The sequence below is a fragment of the Melopsittacus undulatus genome, chromosome 6, assembly GCF_012275295.1.
Source record: "Melopsittacus undulatus isolate bMelUnd1 chromosome 6, bMelUnd1.mat.Z, whole genome shotgun sequence".
NCBI lineage: Eukaryota > Metazoa > Chordata > Aves > Psittaciformes > Psittaculidae > Melopsittacus > Melopsittacus undulatus.
This window is the reverse complement of record NC_047532.1, coordinates 23,391,021-23,410,167: the sequence shown is the minus strand read 5'-3', so window position 1 is coordinate 23,410,167 and position 19,147 is coordinate 23,391,021. Positions and strand designations below refer to the sequence as shown.

Genomic DNA, 19,147 nt, shown 5'->3' with positions numbered 1-19,147 from the left:
AGCCCATAAACCAAATAAAGAAATTCTATCTCTCTTCACAGGTTCTGCAAATTTTCCTTGCACCACTGTAATTCTGTACAGTGCAGATAAACAACTCTTCCCTGTCTTTCTGACAAGAGCTAAGTCTAAAACAAAAAATATCATAACACAATTATCTGAATGGAAGTACAGAGAGATTAAAAATTAGAAAACCCAAATTCTTACCTTGGGCAGGATCAGGTGGGCCAAACTCCAAAGAATATCGCAGAATGAAGTTGTTATTCCACACATACAGCTGGTTGTCTCTGGGGTTGTAATCCACTGCGGCGATGTACTGGTACTGGTTGGGGAAAGGAATGTCCACATGCTCGCCTCTGCTTAACCGGGTATTGTAGATGTAATCAATGGAATTCTTGCCGGTCTCACTCTCATTGTCCTGATACACTGACCGCACTACGTACAGGACACCACATATCATGAAAGCATTGGATGCTCCCCTCTTGTCATACGTCGTTTCCCAGGTGGCTTCAAAACGCAGGGTGTAGGGATTCAGCTGGCTAATTACTATCATCCCATTGTTTTGCTCCGTAGCATAAATTACCCATAAGCCATTTTCATCAACTGCCAAGTCAATGTCAGTCTTTCCCCCCCATCGGTATGGAGAGGTGTCATGGTAATTAGCATAATTGATTATGGCCTCTCCACTCTTAATTCTAGTCCTCAAATCAAATTTTACTATGTTCCTAGTTCTTTCCTTGTTAAAAAAGACAGCGCCATCATACACTACAAATCCAGTGCCATCCACTCTATTTGGCAGTTTATACGTCGTCTGCTGGCGTCCATTTTGGAAGTCCTCTAAAGAAGCATATTCTATCAAAGTATCGGTGCGATACGGAGTCCATGGCATGAAGTATATTTTATCTGCAGCCTGGAGAGGATCTTTGCACCAAGCACCTGCTTTTTGTTCAGCTTCATATAAGTACGGTGAGTCCACAATTGCTTTCAACGTCCCCGGGCAAACAAAAACTAACAGTCACAGAAAGAAGTAAGACAAGAATTACGTCAAATTAAGACTTTCTCATAGTAAATGGAAAAAAAATAAGGAAAAAAAAAAGGTAGGTAAATCATAATGACTGTGTCAGGAAGAAAAAAATTTATTTAATTGGCACTAGATTATACCTTATGTTATAATTAATGCAAGTATCACCCTTTATCATCCACTTTTCTTAAAGTTACCATGTTCTTGCTGTACCAGTATGGAAAGTGGATGGGAACTGTTTTCACTAGTACAGACCAAGGCTCAATGGCATACACAGACAGCTGAAAATGTAGAACTACTCCTGCATTTTCATCTTAGACTTTTAGTGAATACGCATTAACGTTCCAGAGCTTTTAACTGGTGTGCAGCAGTGTGCTAGGTCATTTCAGTCCAAAAAAAAAATCACATCAACTTGTTTAGAACTTTAAGAAGTGGTGAGGCTGAAAAAGGAGGTGCCTCGATTAAAAATAAAGGAACAAACCAAATCATCAGGTATATAGAGAAAGCAATTAGGAGCAGAGAAAACAAAACACAACCAAAGCAATGAATGAAACAGACCAGGAAACCCTGTAACCATGGCATGCTATGGAGAGGGTTCTGGAAGCCAGGCAAGATGACACTTGATTAACAAGAATTTACTCAAGGGTGAGAGAAAGAGAGGGAAAAAGAGACAAAGAGAAAGGGAGAGAAAAAAAGCAAGGGAGTCTTCCCTCCAGCCCAAGTATTTCAGACACTATACCCCGCCACCTACTTCAAGCAGCCAAGTCACTTTATTGCAAACAGTCGACTTCTTTATGAGGTGTACTTATGAGATCCTGCTGATTATCATAATATAAGAGTGTTGTGGGAAGGGGAAGGGAAGAGGTTAACATCCATAAGGCACATAACAAGGAGCTGGGGTTTGGACTGTATACGTTATTTACCTTTTTGCTCCACTTCTATTTTAAGCATCGGAAGAAAAATAAAAAAGTGCAAGGAAAAAAGAAAGAAGATTAACATAAATTGACTATTAATCTAAAGATTAAATTAGTAACAGACGCTAAATATAGGGAGAATAAGAACTGCACTATATTGGATAAAGAGAAACAGACAACAGGAAAACCTAGCAGGAGAGAGATTCTACGGTTACACAAGTGAACATGGATCAATCATTCTAGTAGATTAAGGAGGCAATACAGATATGTTGGCATGTAGTTTCACTTAGTGAACCTGAATAAATAATAAATGACTTTACTAATGCATGCTATATATATTCTTCTTCTTTTCGAAGTATAATGCTATCAAGTTGGTTTTTAAGTGCCACACTGATATATTATTATCATATATGTGCGAGTGCACATATACGTATTATATTGATTAATTATAAGTGCAAAATGCAGCATATCATTTATATAGATTTGTATGTGTGCTTATTAAACCTTCTCCCATCTTTGCCCCAGACACCCCTCTGTTTCTCTTTCTTGTAAAGAAATCTGCTTGCATCCTTTGGCTCTCCTTAGGTTTTATTTGTTTTCCTGAATGTTAATCTTGAGAACTTTTGCCACTTCTTAGTCTATAACTGTAAAATCACACAAGAAGGAATAAGCAAAAACATCTAGAAAAAAGAAGCAAAAGCACAGTAAGCAAGAGGAAAAGAGAAGAGAAAATTAACATTTAGCTCATTCAGATACTCTCCAGCATCACCGATTAAGCTTGAAACAGCAAGCTAGTATGCAAGGACAGTCATACTAAATGTGTAAACAAATATGCATCCCACCACACGATATACAGAAAATACAAAACGAACCCGATAAACATAGTTATATTACTATAGCAATTTTTCCCAAAGGAAGTTTTAAGGAACATGTTACAGGAAATCATATAGCTGAAGTCCAGCTAGCAAACAGCTTTCCAATAATTATTTGCAATAAAATCTATTTCATATACTCAGTAGACTTTGAAGTAGGCTCCCTTAGTTTCATAAAATGACCTGGAAAATGACAGATGTACCAATCTGTATAACAGTAGTTGCTGATACCAAGGAAGTGTATCAAAACTATCTGCACAGCTATTACATTTTCAGTATTATCCTGAAGAATGCATTTGTATGTTTCATACAAAGTTTTGGATTTTCAGTTTCATTTAACAAAATTACATGTGATTATTTTGAGAGAATGGTATTGGCTGAGCTGATTTAGTGTTTCTTCAGGGAACAATTCCAAAACTTTATGAGGCAGTAGGAGGGGGTTAATATTCTCAAAATGAGCAGTAGTTTTCCTAGCCTTTGTTCATTTATATGTCTTTAGGTAAAATACTTTTTCTTCTGCAATTTATAATTCTTGAGTTATCCAAGTAAACAGAAGATGTATTCTGAGGTGAATTCCTGGGTTTCACAACCAGCGTTAATGACTTTGAGATGATTCTGTTTGTGAACTTTTATGCATGAGTTTATTCCTCGCCAAAGCACAATATTGATATTGTACATGCTTAGAATTAGTAATAGGAGAGGGGGAAGAAGATAGGGATACAAAAATCATTACTGGCATGTCTGCTCTGCGTGCATTGGTGTACAGCTGTACATTTTTCAGGGACAGATGGGCTTATTGAAATAAACAAATGCTGCAAAGTCCAATCAATACAGACAGAGAGAGAATAAAACACTTTAAAACGTTTTCTATTGAATTCCTGAGACAAAAAAAGGCTTAAAATAAAAATGCACAGATGTACAAAATGGTACTTTTGATGTCCTTCTTTCTAAAAGGGTTGACTTCTGTTATTCAGTCAAAGTGTCAACATACATTGTACAGCATAATTGACATAAATGTCAAGTATGGTAGTCTCAATTTCTTAGTAATTTAATCAATAACATCCTTATTTTAGGACAAAGCAATGCCTATCAAATTTGTTAAGAATTTTTGTTTTGTTGGAGATCCAGTGGAGTATCATTGAGATAGCTAGGGTTTTTTGGTCTACACTATGAGATGCAAGAAAGGAAGTTTTTAATTAAGTACTTTCTTATGAGGGTGACAAATGCAGAACCCAGAGAAAGCTCAATCAGTATGTACTATCAGCAAAGCAACTATGTATTTCTGGAGCCCAGCAACAAACAAAGGAGCTCATAAACTGCATTTTGTACAAGGGTGACACCAACTCCAGTATGTAAGAACTCCCAACTTTCACCACAAAACCTGGTATGATTGCTATTTGTAATCTCTCATGGACTGAAATGTACCACAATGAGACACAGTAAAATTTGCAGTCTTGCAGTAACTGAAGGTGAAGTTTGGAAAAAGTAAGAACCATCACTGAACTTTTGTTAGAAATGGTATGATCACAAAAATCCTCCCTTCCTAGGCCCACAAAAGCCTATCCCATCTTCCTAACAAGTCTCTTATGCTGGGACAGCTACTATTTGCAAGCCTAATAATTTTAGTCTTTCTGTATGCTTAGATATGGAGCCCTGGAACAAGTAAGGGAGAAAAAATGTCAGAGTTGGTAACTGGAATTTATCAGGCATCAGAAAAAAATTACTTGGAAAAATACCGGAATAGGCTTTGTGAGACAGGGAAGAAAGATGGTCAACAATCAAAATGGCTACTGAAGCACAATGTCATTTGAAATCAAACTTCCAAACTGATTATAGCAACTGGTAACCTTTTTGATGACTTCTGGTAATGATGTGTGATGCCTCTTACAATTCTGGAATTTGGCATAATGTCATCACTGTACATGCTGCAGTTGACAAACTCAAAAACTTAACAGACTTTGAAGGACAAGAAGCATCCAGAATCCTGAATTATGATAGACACAGAATTTCATAATTCAAAGGCTAAGCCAATGCAATTGACAGTAAACAAAAATAAACATTCAAAAAGTAGAATATCTACATGTTAGAACACAGGGTAGGCCGCGTTGTGGCACTATACTTCAGAAAACTGAAAAAGAAAAGGTTCCTGTAGATAGCAATACCCAATCGGTAGAACATATCCACACTTCTCTTCCTAAAACAGCATAAAAAATTATGTTTGAACATTATTTGCATTACATTTTTTCTCTACAAGCTAGCCTACTGGAACTGGAAACATAACCTCTTGTCATGTGACTGACCTCATCATGGTTAGGAATCAGATGCACTGCCCTCTTTCTGAGAATTTGGGAATGAAAATAATGCTAAAGTGAAAGTGATCTTTGCGGAACAAAACTTTGGTTAGATAGGGGTAAGACATCACTCCTCAAAAGTGGCACGAGAAGAACAGTTAAAACAAGCCACCGATACTACACACAGGAGGAATGGTACTAGGGATCACTGTATGCAGTAGGCTTCCAATCCTACAAATGGTACAGGAAAAAAAAAATCAGCAAACAACCATTTCACAATGACACAGCAGAAATGAAGAAAAAAGAGATGATCTGTGTTTGGCCTTTAACAACAGTGAAGGTTCAGTGTGGTGAAGCAGTATAAAGTAGCGTTTTGGTTTAAGAAGTCTAAATTTTGAAGTCATGCAGGAAACAGTATGCATAGTTTTGACATAGATTTGCTTATGTCAGAACTCATTTCCATCCTTTTTTGGATATATACTGTCACCACAGTGTTTTTGCATCTCAGACTTGGCCTGTTTCCTGTACCAACAGAAAATGTGACTTTGGTTAAGGATTACTGCAGATCAAGAAATTCACACTTAACAGTAACTTCAGGGAATGATCAGTGCACTGCTCAAATTCCACTGCAAACACAGCTATTTCTCTGTTGAATTACAGGACGAGGGAGAAGTCACTGCAAAGAATGACCTTACAAGAAAGCAAATCCAGTTAAAAGTGTTGAATCTGCAGAACTCTTATAAACATGCATGCATGTCAATGAAAAAAACCATTAATTATTGCAAGGAAATAAGTATGTCTAAAGCTACTGAATTTTGGCAATACAGCGTTGTACAAAACTTCAAATTTCTCTATCTCAATATGATTTCAGTATTTGCTTTCAATTAAAAATTCTATTTTGGCAGCTGATGTAAGGCACAACTTATATTTTTTCCTTTATATTAAAAGTAAACATTTCTTTCTCACTCTTTTTCCCATTGCTTTTAAGAACCAAGTTTAAGTAACTTATTAATTATCCACTCTGAATTTGTGTTCACTTATATGTGCTCCTGAAGCACAAAGTCATTTTAACATGTTCCCAACCAGGTTATTTGCTTCCGAGTGTCAGTGTTGGGTTTTGCTGTGCACCCAAATTCACCACAACAGCAGGTAGCCTTTCAAGTAGATCATGATTAAAATTGAAGTCAATTCCTGCTTTAGAAGTCTGTGAGCCAAGCCAATTTGTCAGCAACTGGTAGCGGGCAAAAGTACAAATTTCTATCTGGCCTATTGAATAGCTAATTTGAGTTTGTTTTCTGGAAAAACAGTAGCCTTAAAAGCCAAACACTTAAGAACACAGACAGACACTTGGCCAGCATCACACCATGGCTTCCTTCCACACTTCGTGAAGCTAATTGAAGGCCCTAGTCTGCAAGTGCTCTGCATGCATAATGGGTCTGCAGGCCATAAACATATGCTTCTTTTCCATGTAACAGCACTCCAGCTTTAATTGTGAGGGCCAGAGGAAGTGAGCAAGAATAAAAAGATTATACTTACTGTAAGGAACACATTCATACTGAACTTCTAGATATTTGTATGTTCCAGGACAAGGATCAGGAAATACATCTGATCCAGTAACTACTATACACTGTGTTCGGTTGTTGCACCTGTAACGGGAAAAGCAAGCAAGCTAATTAATTTAAAATTACATTTAATTTGCAATTTCATACTAAGGTACTATATACAGTGCTAACTCTCTTCACACTTGGGCAGTCTAATCTGTAAGTCAACAAAGTCAATTAATACTAGATCAGTCAAAATCCATAAATAAGGCTTAAAGACAATATTTAATTTTAGGCTTTATACTTTTAAATTTGGAGATGAATGTTATCTTAAATTCCACTTGTTGAAATTGATAAAGATAACTGTCCCAAATATAAACTGATCTGATACTACTAGTCAATAAAATCAAAGCAAAATGCAAAGATACTATGAAATGAAAAAATGTGTAATTTTGAACAACATACAATAACACAAATGGGCAATTCTTCCCATCTTTAGAGATACACATTCTCCTGAATGGTTTAACATGACAATGAAATTATTTTGGCTGGAATAATTATTGTAGTCAAAGAGTATTAGCATTTCCACTTTAATTCTTTTAGGAGGAGCAGTTGGTGGACTCTAAGCTTCCTCTGTTAGGTTACATGGAGAAGTAAAGAATAACTGAGGAAACAGAAAAAAACAGTTAAAAAGAACAACTGCAAGAAAATTAATGAAAATGTATTTTAGAGGAGACTGGATAAGAAACACATATATGAGTCGCCTAAAAGTGGAAGTCAGTATTTATTGATAAAAAGAAAAGCTTTATTATAATGCCTCTAACCACAAGGGCCAAAGGGAATTTTATGGGTTTTTTTAAGTTTGGTTGTTTGGGGTTTTTTAATAATAATAAGAAATTTTAGAGTAGCATTCCTTTTTACAGGGGAAAAAAAAAAGCTTGGAAGTTGAAAGTGGAAAAACGACCACCTAACCCTGGAGAGATGGTCAAAATGTAATACAGAAAAAACTGTCAGTAGGAAGTAGTCAAAGGAAAAAAGAGAAGGTCATGGAGTTTGGTGACTAAAAGAGAGAGAGCTTGGCTGATCTTCTCAGGGGTTAGTTTTGTTTGTCAGCAAACTGAATAACAGAAGTCTGAATTTAAGTAATAGTCTAGCCTTTGACTCCAGCTGTACATCAACTTCTCTATTGCCCTGCTACTTCCCACACTCCCTGAATACCACATCCCAAGCTAAAATAATCTATCTTGTATCAACGGCTTTCAACAGCTGTACATTGCCAATAGGAGTAAGAATAATTCACACTACCTCATAAAAGATAGAGCAAGCACATTTGAAGAACTCTGATATAAATCACTTTCCTTTTTATATACGAATTGAACTAGCACAGAGCTGGTCAGGACACGTGCTTCTTGCTGAGCAAACTTGGGAACAACAACTCTTCTGACTTAATCAGTTAATTCTTGTTTGTTTTTTTTTTTTTTTTGCTACTTATTTCCAGCCTCATAGGGCTCATTAACTGCAGAACTACTTGGAAATAGCCAGGAATTTCTGAATATGCACACAACCATGGATACGGATAGATGGTGAGGAATTCAACCTGTCACCTCTGTGCTGCTTGCAGCAGTGACTTTCTGGAAAGCACAGGAGGCAGATCCCCTGTACAGCTATTGCACAACTAATGCTGCACTACTCCCAGTAGCACAATGACTCAGTGTAACAGCCTGCCCAGTATATTAGAGAGCCTGAAATGAGCATGACACATCCAATACCTTTCAGACCCATGCTGGAGTGATGAAATGTGCACCCAACTTGCAGAGAAAATCACTGCACTGAATCTGTAATACTGAAAATGTACAATACAGCCACTTTTTGTATTCACACAAAGGTCAAAGTGCTGCTCTCGTGTGTTGTGTAGGAGGAGGCTGTAAAAGCAGGAGAATGCAATATGGTCCAAGCCTCATAGGCCACTCTGTTCTAACTGTTTGGGGATTTTTTATGCCCGAAATCTCAGGCCAGACTAACCAGTATGAGAAAACTTCTAATGTAAGATTTTATAATTAATTTATTAATTTTTTTTCTGTTTCCTTAGTGCAAACCTTAAGCTGAAATCAAAATAATTCCTGTAAAAAGACTGCACAGTGCATCATTCGGCATAGTAGTTTCCACAGCTTGGAGCTGTATGAAAATTTCATTTTTCACTTGACTGAGCGGCAATTAAGAGAGAAATATTGATATGTTACAAAATAAAATGGATACGTATTGGGAGAAATTGCTTGAGAATGAAACTGATGAAGGTCATATTTAGCTGTGGGAAAAAAGTTCTATTAGAAGTATTTGTAAATTTTATTAAAAAGATGGACTCTTGTTTTCCTACAAAAATCTGTTTTCCTCTTTTTCATTTTCCTCTAGTGAAAGACGTGTAATGTTGCCATCAGTAAGGAAACTGAGAAAAACTTTAAGCTAGTTTGCATCAAAAGGATGCCTAATAATAATTCAGAACAAAATGCAGTATATCTTTCTTTGTACAGTGCTAGTGTCAAACTTCAGACATTAAGTGGTGTTTACAGGAAGCAGCTGACCTTCTAAAAAATTCTGACTATTTCTTCATGCAAGATTTCACCTGCTGTGTATATGGTCACCTTTTGCGTACCTCTGGCCAAAATGAAGGACACCCCGATTCCAAAACAATAAGCTGTGCCCACTTCTGCAGTACACAGCAGTGCCACAAAGCACACCACCACCTTACAGAAGTTCAATTACTTCGAAAACTCGATGAATAGAAGGATTTGTGCTTTAAATTATAAGGGCTTTACATTCAAATCACTGTTTTTGCTGCATTGCTGGTTGTGTTTTATACAACCTGAGTAATTATAAGGTTCTGATTTTCATGTACTTCTAAGATTTTAAATTAAGGACACTTGATTCAGATATTCACATTTTTAGAAGTCAGCATTAAGGTAACTATTTGTTATATAGTTAGCCTGGCCATATTGCAAGTCCAGTGAAACCTTCAAATAAAACCAACAGCAACTACAGCAGCTGTCAACCCCAATTCATGGGTGACAGAGATGTAGAGTAAAAGAACTTTGCAGAGGTAACTCTGAGACAAGCAATTCAGGGAATTTACACTCCTGCAATTTATTCTCTGGATAAATGAAAGTCTTCTGTCTGCTGCATTCTTTTTTTTCCACTGTAAAACAAAGGATACTAACTTCTATATCAGTTATTGGCCTACAGTTCTGCTGCTGCCTGCAAAAACCATTCTATGAACTGATAAATATTTCAGTTGAGCTTCTTTAAGACAAGAAGCTCTGAATTCTGTGGTATATTGGACAAAAGATACTCCACTCTCCATAACATAGCACTAAACAGCATATTATTCCACATGGCTACAGATCATCAAAGCTTCCACACTGTTGTAGCACAGTTTCATAACTTTGAGAAACCTTTAGACTTAGAAACACTATACCCAAAGAAGAGGATATACACTGCTACAGTCTTCAACTCAATCCTGTGACTTGTTTTCATTCCTTTTTGTAATGGGCAAACTCTTTCTGAATGCAGCTACCTCATGAGATTCTCCAAAACAAGACTGTAGTGGACATAAAGTTCCTGGTGACTTGCAAAATCGGCCTAGACACACCAGGGGAAAAACATAAATTACAAACTCAAAAACCTTAACTGTAAACAACCTGAAGTCCCTCACTCATTTTAATTAATATTATTTTTTTCTACACAATGTACTGTTTGGTCAAACTATTTAAAAACTCCTTTAGAATTGTTCCAAGGAAAGCATGATACGAAACAGCTCTGATTTTTGCAAATTTAAGAAGTCAAATCACAAATACTCTAGTGTTTTAGTGTCTGTAATCTAGTGTTTAAGTTTTCTGTAGGTTTTAAGCACCATTTAAGTGTTCTATAATCTACTCAACTGCATACTTCTGTAGCATATGTTAAAATATGTAGGGTTTTATGTACAGTCTTAAAATTCATACTATTACACTAAGAGACATCTTCATGCTTAGGACACAATATTCACAAAGATTTATGATACAAAGACTTTGTCATTTACAAGACAAGGAAATAAAGCAGATCTGCAAAAAACTCGATACAAACTCAATAACTATTGATTTATGAAAGGTAATATATAAATTAAATTGGAAACTCTAGTTAGGAAAAGACTAACTGTAGCACTGAAGGGATGATAATTCAGGTTGTGCCTAGCAACAGTAAGTTTTGCAAGGGAAAATGTAAGAAGTATCCCTATCTCATAAATGCAAGGAGCAATTGTATAACTAACACTTGTTTCTTCAGTAATTTAGTATGAATGTATGAATGAAGAAAGGTTACATTTTCACAATGCAGATGCATCACTCAGAGTAATCTAGAAATCAAATGGAGTGTTTAATTAACAGTTACAGTACAATGTCTGAACTCTTTTCACCTCAAGAAGAAGACTGTGCAAATGAGGAATGGCCCTTTCACATTACAGATGAATACAGAAAAAAAGGAAACTAAAGCAGTTCCGGCAGGGCTGTTAGCAAGTATGTTCTGCTCATGATGCAGCCATGTCCCTGCTGCATCTCATCCCTTCTGTACTCAGTTTTAAGGATAGCTGTACTTTCCACGATAATTTGTTTGCATTTAAACTCTAATCTTGACTTGTACAATTCCCAACAAATTGCTTTTGGTCTTTTTTTATTATCTTATGCTCATTATTGCACTTTTCCATGTGCAGTGTATGGAGATGAGATTCCATGTGCAACCTATTGTGTGAGGTGTTTTAATCAATAATCTTGTTCTGCTGATTAAGCAGGGGCTTCTGTTTTGGCAAGATAACATTAGTTTCTCCTGTCATGCTCCAAAAGCTATTGGGAATCTTCAGCAGATCATTAGATATGCTACAATAAAGCTTTGGTACATTCTCTTTTCTTTCTTAAATTACTTCTTCACTGTCCTATCATTCCCCGTCACCGCTGGCATTGCATTATTATTACAGCTCCCCTGAAACTTGCACTAGAGCTATGTCTCCAGGCCATAGGATGCCATTTTCAATTGAAGCTTCTGCTTGAAAATATAAATTAAGAAAATTTCATTATCTTCTGCCAAGGGCCATTATTCACCACTGTTCTAAGGAAGATTAAAAATGCAAAAATCTATGGACTTGAACAAATACTCCAGAACTAAAGTGAAAAACACAGTGTATCTTGACTGGACCAGAAAGCGAAGTACTGGATGGAATCTGAGAAGCAGATTCTGGGAAGATGTTAGCATTATATGGATCAGACTGACTGACTGAGGGAAGAGGTGATCTTTCCAGGTAGAGGTCACATCAGTCACATAAAAGTCGCATACAGTTTCTTTCCAAGTAGTTCTTTCAGTTTGCAGAATTAAGGTACGTAGGAAATAAAAGTCCACATGTCAATTCATCCTTCAAATGTCTTTCTTTTGTATATATAACTTTGACAAAGATAATAACATAAACCAAACATTGTTCCTTTTGAAAAAGGATATTGGTTACCATCTAGCCAGAAATGGGCTATCAAAAAAATTCTGGGTATTCCTAATGCTGCACTTCTGTGAATGCAGTGTTTCACTAAGTAATGTAAAACTGGCAAGCACAGAAAACAGTCATGTGTGCTTCACTTTAAAAAGAAAAAAAAAAAAAACACCTAAAACCAAACAGATACAGTATAAAGCCATATTTAATATAATTAATTTTAAATACAACTGTCAATACGATGAAAAAAATCTATCTTGGTATGTTTTGAAATTTTTAAGCCAGATCTGACAATACTTCTCTTGCAGCATATTGATTAAATACTTAAAAGCTAGGATGATGACATGTTCCCGCATATTGCCTGCAGCAACCTGCTTAAACACCACGTGAAGCACGTAAACTCTGAGTTGTAGCATCACATACTCCATATGGTCCTTCTTGTTCCTTATTCACCCTGGGTGAGCTGCAGTGTAAGTAAAAAGAGATGGGAATGTGGGATGACTACACTTCGTGTATCGACTTTTAACAACAGCTTATTTTAAATGGAAAAATTCCTGCACCTCTTTAACCCAGAGTAAATGGCTGTCTTTACATATGTATTCCTAATGGTCTACAACTGCTTTGTGAGATGTGCTCCTCTTTTTTTATCCATATTCAGTAGACCTCCACTACTGTTATTAAACTCAAAGTTACATATGTATGAAGATGTCAGATATTACTTAAATGCTATTATTAATCTGGACTCAGAAAATATGTACAAAAATTATATATCAAATAGCCAGAAAAAAGAGATTTTGTTTTAGGGGTGTATACATACATACATATGCACACACATACCACAATTAAAATTAGTTGAAAGAATGTATTTAAATTCTGAGTTTCAAATTCACCTCACAAGAAATACATTATTACATACTGAATCCTAATGATTTCACAAATTGGGCCTAACCAAACCCTGAAAAAAAGACCTGTTAAAAAAAAAAACCCAGCCTTCCTATAAATCCCTGATTTTAAACAGCATTGGCCAGCCTTCGCTGCAATATCCATAGCACTCCAGGAACTGCAGCAGCAGCACAACCCTACCCATGCAGGAGTGAGAACATGTATCCCTACAGAGACCTGCTTCCTTGAAGATAGACATATAAGCCTACCAACTGGCTTTTCAAAAAGCCAGATCCCACATGGGCAATTTTACTTACTCATGAGTAAGAATTTCTAAAAAATTTATTTAAAAAAAAATTATTTATTTTTAAAAAATAATTTCTAAAAATTATTTTTGAGTTAGAACCCCTAACTCTGCTATGGGGAAACGAGCATGCAAAAGGAAGACAGCATCAATTTTACCTAGCTCAAAAGATTCAGCATGCTGTGATGGGTTTTGTAATCTAAGAAAAAAAAAAGGGAGATACATGAGCACGTATAAAGGGCAGAATTTGACTGGAAGAGTTGTGTCTAGGTATTGGAGAACTTCCTGTGACTGCTCAAGCAGTAAGGCACGCTAAAACTTGGTTTGAAAATTCACAACCCAATCTTGGGATTTTCGATGCACTTGGCTATGTGACCACTACAGCAGTAAACCTGGTGGCTTCAGATGAAAAATATTTAGGGGAAAAAAAAGCTGAGAAAATAGTTTCTATTTTCTTTTAAATGTAATACTGATGATTTGCTGAATCTTCCTAATTACTGAGTAAACATGACATAAGCAAGCTAAATAGTGTATAATTAATACTGTAGAAGGTGCACCATAGCATTGTTTCTGTTTGCCCAATAAATATGCAATAACATTTGTGTTTTCTTTATACAATGTAATCTTGTGGGAGTCTAAGGGTACACATTAAGGATGAAAACTCCAAATAGACAATAAAACACAACAGAAAATATGCTACTCCCACGGGCCATTTTTTAGGATTACCTAGTCTGATTCACTATCAATGAAAGTATATCACACTTATATAGCAAAGTAATTTAACAGAGTACTTCTTGCTTTCAAACCTCTTCTTACAATTTTAATACATGTAGTTATGACCCATTTGCCTTTTAGCATCCATGTTCTCTAAGTTCATGGCAGTCATGAATTGTCTCACTCGCATCTAAGCTAGTACAGTTATTTTTTTCTTGTTATGATTCATCCTTGTCCCAGTACTTTGCTTTTTGGTGTCTATGCTATTATTATGGGGCTATTATTAACCTGCAACTGAAGCATTAGATAAAATAGGGAAGGGAAAAAATGGGAAGAAAAAGTGTAGGTTCCAGTGGAATATGTATCTTCTGCCTTCTCTCAGTAATTTTGTAAGTGCTTTTATAATCCCATGTCTCTATCCCCACTACTTTCTGCCACATATATAAAAGTCCTACTAGAACTACCAGAGCCTGTTAGATGATGGCTGTAAAGCAAGGACAGGAAAACTAGGTATCAAAAGATGCAGTGAGGTGTGCAAAGCAAATGGAACAATCTCCTGGTGAGGTTTTCGTAGGTGCAAATCCAAACCTTTTAACAGTATGAAGCAAGAGAGACCTACTTTTTAGAGAAAATGTTTCCAATGCAACCCTGCCTCAGGAAGAAGAAATGGTAATAAAGTAATATTCATACTCTTGTCATATTATTTATGTGCCTGCGTATTTGCAAGCAAAATGCAGCATGGTATTACCAGCAGTGTATGTCTTAGTGCACCAAGTAAGCCAAGCAGATCCGCACTGCTGAAAAGTAATCAGTTCAAAAGATCCAATTAAATGTTTTACCATTTAGACAAAATAAGTAGCCCGCAGCTATGCTTATTTACTAATGAAAACTTAGCAGTGTAGCATTGTAATATCTGAGCAATTTACACAGATTATTCACACTCAAAGAATAAGCATGAGTGCAGCATCTCGCCTTGTGGGTTGAGGAGGTTTCAGGGGAGAAACATAGGGTTGGGTAATAATATCAAAGCTTTATGAAGGAGCATTTATTTCTGAGGCACAGTACTAGAGTAAAGCATATAGAAAATCCAAGTGAAAATCCTGAAGCACAGTGTCTGATCCTTAGGCATAACACTGCAACAGACTTGCAGAAGAAGAGACTCCCAAATAGAGAATACAGGATAGAAGTAAAAATCCTTTAACACTCTTTGTTGCAGCACTGTTGATCTTTTTATCCATACCTTGGCATGCAGCATATTCATAGTGTACTTAAAAGGTATGTAACTTAAAACAGCTTCTGAGTCATTATTAAATAAGTTAAAGAATTACAATATTGAAAACATACAGCTTTGTCCTTTACGTTAATTTGCACAGCTCTTAAATACATTCTAAAAAATCACCCACTTAAATTATTAAAATAAGGTATTTCAAATGGCAGGTGTGTTTTTTACTGCAAATTCTGAAATGTAGAATCCTTGGTATGCTTTTTAATATTCACGCTTCAGCACAGCTCAACGAAAATTCAGCTTGGCTCACTATGGGTCTCTCGAGTTTAACACAGCTCTTCTGTTTGCAGAAATGCCTATTCAACATAAATGTGTCTCAGCTCTAATAGGAAATTAAGACTTACTAATTTACAGAATTGGCTGTTGAGGCAACGTGATTTCATAGGGCCCTTTGGTTTCTCTCCACAATGGACAGGATGAGGAAAATTTCAAATGGGGGTGTGGTGGGAGTAACCCTAACTGAACTTTAACACATGCATTCTCCTTGAATAATTAAAAACATTATAGCCTGTATCAATTAGGAGAAATTATTTATAAAAATGTTCACCTATTGCAGTTTGCATATACAGAAACGATCACATTTTTAACAAGGGAAATGGGAAATCGCTATGGGATGCCCTACTTAGATTAAATTAGCAAGAAACTTGTTATCAAACCATATAAAAGATACACCATAATAAGACATGACCTTGCAGAACCTTGGAGCCAATCTGTGATTTTTTTCCCCCTGTAACCCTCCCTAATTATCTGCAAAGTTACAGACCCTTTTGTGGCAGGTTATTTTTCTGTGAATAGTGAGGGGTTTTGGGCTTTTAAATATTTAATTAGTCTTCTGATATGAGAATTGTTGCACATGCCAACTGCTTCGATTTTCAAACTGCGTTCATCCTAATTATGTTCAGATTTAGATTGGTCATCCCAAACCTCTCACTCTTGTAATTATTTACTCCTTAAAGATCATTCAGTGGAGAAATATTTTTCACCCTTATGGCTCTTTCTTTCCACAAATGGCTTTTCTGGTCCGTTAATTACCCACTCAGAGGATTAGAGTTTGTAATAATGCAAGAGATCCTGCATGTAAGATGAGTTTTACAGGGTGAAAAAGAATAAATTGTTTTTTGTAAACTTGCCTCAGGGAATATCCCCTTTTTGGGTTATAATTTTCTTGAACAGAGGCCATGTGCCCACTGCTGCGTATCTACCAATTCCACAGGGCTACAGAGTGACTCATTTCTATGGCTCAACAGAACTCAAAGCAAAATGCTGAGCAAGAAGACAAAAAGACAACTTGGTTATTTTACAAGATTTATAAAAGCGCAATCTGCTAGCAAGGTGGTTTCTCATAATTTTTAATGCACATTTCATGGCTTTAAAGTTATATATATTTAACCAATAACTAGAATAATATTATAACTTTTCTTATTTTATCTGCTGATTTTTTCCAGAAGTGCTGTCCCTTGGTAGGTCTTTAATCAACTCTGTAACAGTGGTGTCATTTCCTATTAAAATGTGTCTGAGAGCCCTCACTACAAGTACTTTCTTTTCTTCTGAGAGGAATGCTTGTCACGAAAGCACTGTTATTCATTACCCACAGTGATGTCTGGATCTAATTATCATCCGGAAAGCTCACAGGGCTTCCAGGTATAGGACCTCCCCTGCAAAAGTATCCTTGTGCTCTAACTTGGAAAGCACAATCCCACTTTCTTCTTTGCATTTTGAATTCAAAGGATTGAATTACTGGTTAGAGAGCTGTGCACTCTGATTCCTGGAACTCCCAGGTTTAAGCCCAGCAACATTTAGGGGGCTGCTTTCATTAGCTTGTTTTTATATCTGCAAAAATCCTGTGTATCCTGTGGTTGGTTTTGATGCAAGTCAAGCAGAATCCCCCCTATAAAAAACACATCAGAAAATACACTGGCTCGATTCTGTCAACACACAGATAATCTTCAATTGTGTCGAAAATATTCTTGATCTAATCCTTTTATCAAACTGTCTACCACTGAAGGAGTCTCATGTGCCTGCACAATTAAAAACCCCATGTTAGCCACACATAATACTGTAATACATTTGATGCAAATCCTTTTCTATTGAAATAAGCACTGGACTGACAGCAGGAAGTGGCTGATAAGAAAGCAACAAGGCATTGCTGATGGCATTCATGATAACTGAACACTAACTCATGTGTTCTGTCTACAGCACATTACCCAAAGTTCTCCTGTTTTAAATATGACTCCAGGAGGTATTCTTTTGCTGTATTTCTGTCACAAAGGTGGCAAAATTTTCTAAGAAAGCTAAATATACAAAGTAAATGTTTTTCATACCCACCAGTGATGCTGGCACTAGAATAATATACTGAAGAGAATATTAGTGCTACTGCATCCTAGATGAGAAAACACCTACAGCTTCAGGAATGTAGTAGAACAGTTGAGTTCAATGCTGTGAAGAAATTCAGTAAACAGGGAAAGATTATAAGCTCAGAACTGTAAGGTTATTGCTACACTTAAAACTCAGCCAAAATGAATGTATTAATTAGAAGAAAATGAGCACAACGTCCTGAGTTATGGTGAAACAGTGTTACATTGCTGGAAAAATGTGTGTATACATACATTTCCAATTTGCTCCATCATACACATCAAGAAACAAGGTATCTTGAGAACCAATGAACAGTGAGAAGCAATGAACAGTAAGGTTAAAGATCACAGATTACTACTCAGAAAGGAATATAAATGCCTTTGTACATACAATGACAAAACATGTATCTTGCCAGATGAAACATTATACAGCTCAGTGTCATTAAGAAGTAATTAAGAAGTTCCTCCAGGGTGCTGGAACTGTATGACTTTGGTCATTTCATTTCCTCAATGAAATGATTTTGTTGCCTAATTTCTTTTCTTCTGTTTTGTGTGTGTATGTGTGTGTGTGTCAGAAAAAACTGAAATTCAAAGGTTCTGATAGCTACCATGTTATAGTGAAAACCTGGTGATGAAAGAAAAAAAAAGGGCTTTCAATAGTAAATTTGTAGTAAAGATTCTGCACTGCAAGTGTATTATAAAGCTGGTTTGACATGCAAGAACACTTCCTCCCCATTGATGTGTCTACAGCAGGCTAAAAATATACTGAATACTGAGTATTCGGTCTATGTAACACTCTTAAGACTGCATTAACTTCATTGCAGTAACTTGTTTTATAGGCTCAGTTCATCATGACCTATAAAATGTTAGGCTGAAGTGCTTTAAATATCTGCTAACACCATGTGCAAGCCTGGGAGTACAAGGCACTGTGCTGTGAAGCGGCAAAGACAGTACTCTTCTGAGAAAGTAGCACGCACTCTTATGTCACTGATATAAACAGGGTAAGCATGCTAAATAATGTATGAAACAGGCAGCCAATCTTTATATAAAACAGGAATTCTACTTTAGTTCTTTGTTTGATTTCATTTTACCAGTATGAAATTAATTCAAATTGCTTCTTAAAACACATACAAGTTGACTGTCATATTAAATTGAAAAACATACATGCAAATTTCTTTCATTCACACTTCTTATATAAAGGAAAAAATAAATAAATAAAGACCTCTTTCATTTGTGGCCACAGCATTTTTGCTACTTATTCTTCTCCACTATGTAGAAAAAAATGTGAAGAGGGAAAAAGCAAAGAGGGAAATTGTCTTTCAGTAATCATGGCCCATTTATTAAGCAATTAGATTGCAATTTTATTATTAGAGAGAAAAAAAGAAATGTTGTAAAATACTGTTATTGCTTGTATCTTTGATCCTTAAACTTCTCCATTTCAGCAACCTCATTAATGTCAAAATGCCATGAATATG

At 36.1% G+C, this 19,147-nt stretch overlaps 1 protein-coding gene across 9 annotated transcripts in view; it reads right to left on the bottom strand.

Moving 5' to 3' along the window:
* ADGRL2 (adhesion G protein-coupled receptor L2) overlaps positions 1-19,147 on the bottom strand; it is a 163,290-nt gene that overhangs the window by 46,655 nt on the left and 97,488 nt on the right. For 6 of the 9 annotated variants that reach the window (XM_031050862.2, XM_031050854.2, XM_031050857.2 and 3 more), the window contains exons 4-6: positions 6,632-6,741; positions 1,942-1,956; positions 205-1,005 (exon numbers count right to left, since the gene is read on the bottom strand). In XM_031050862.2, the coding sequence (XP_030906722.1) occupies positions 205-1,005; positions 1,942-1,956; positions 6,632-6,741 (926 nt within the window). The remainder of the gene's footprint in view (positions 1-204; positions 1,006-1,941; positions 1,957-6,631; positions 6,742-19,147) is intronic. The other 3 variants (XM_031050863.2, XM_031050856.2, XM_031050860.2) reach the window with 1 other exon arrangement.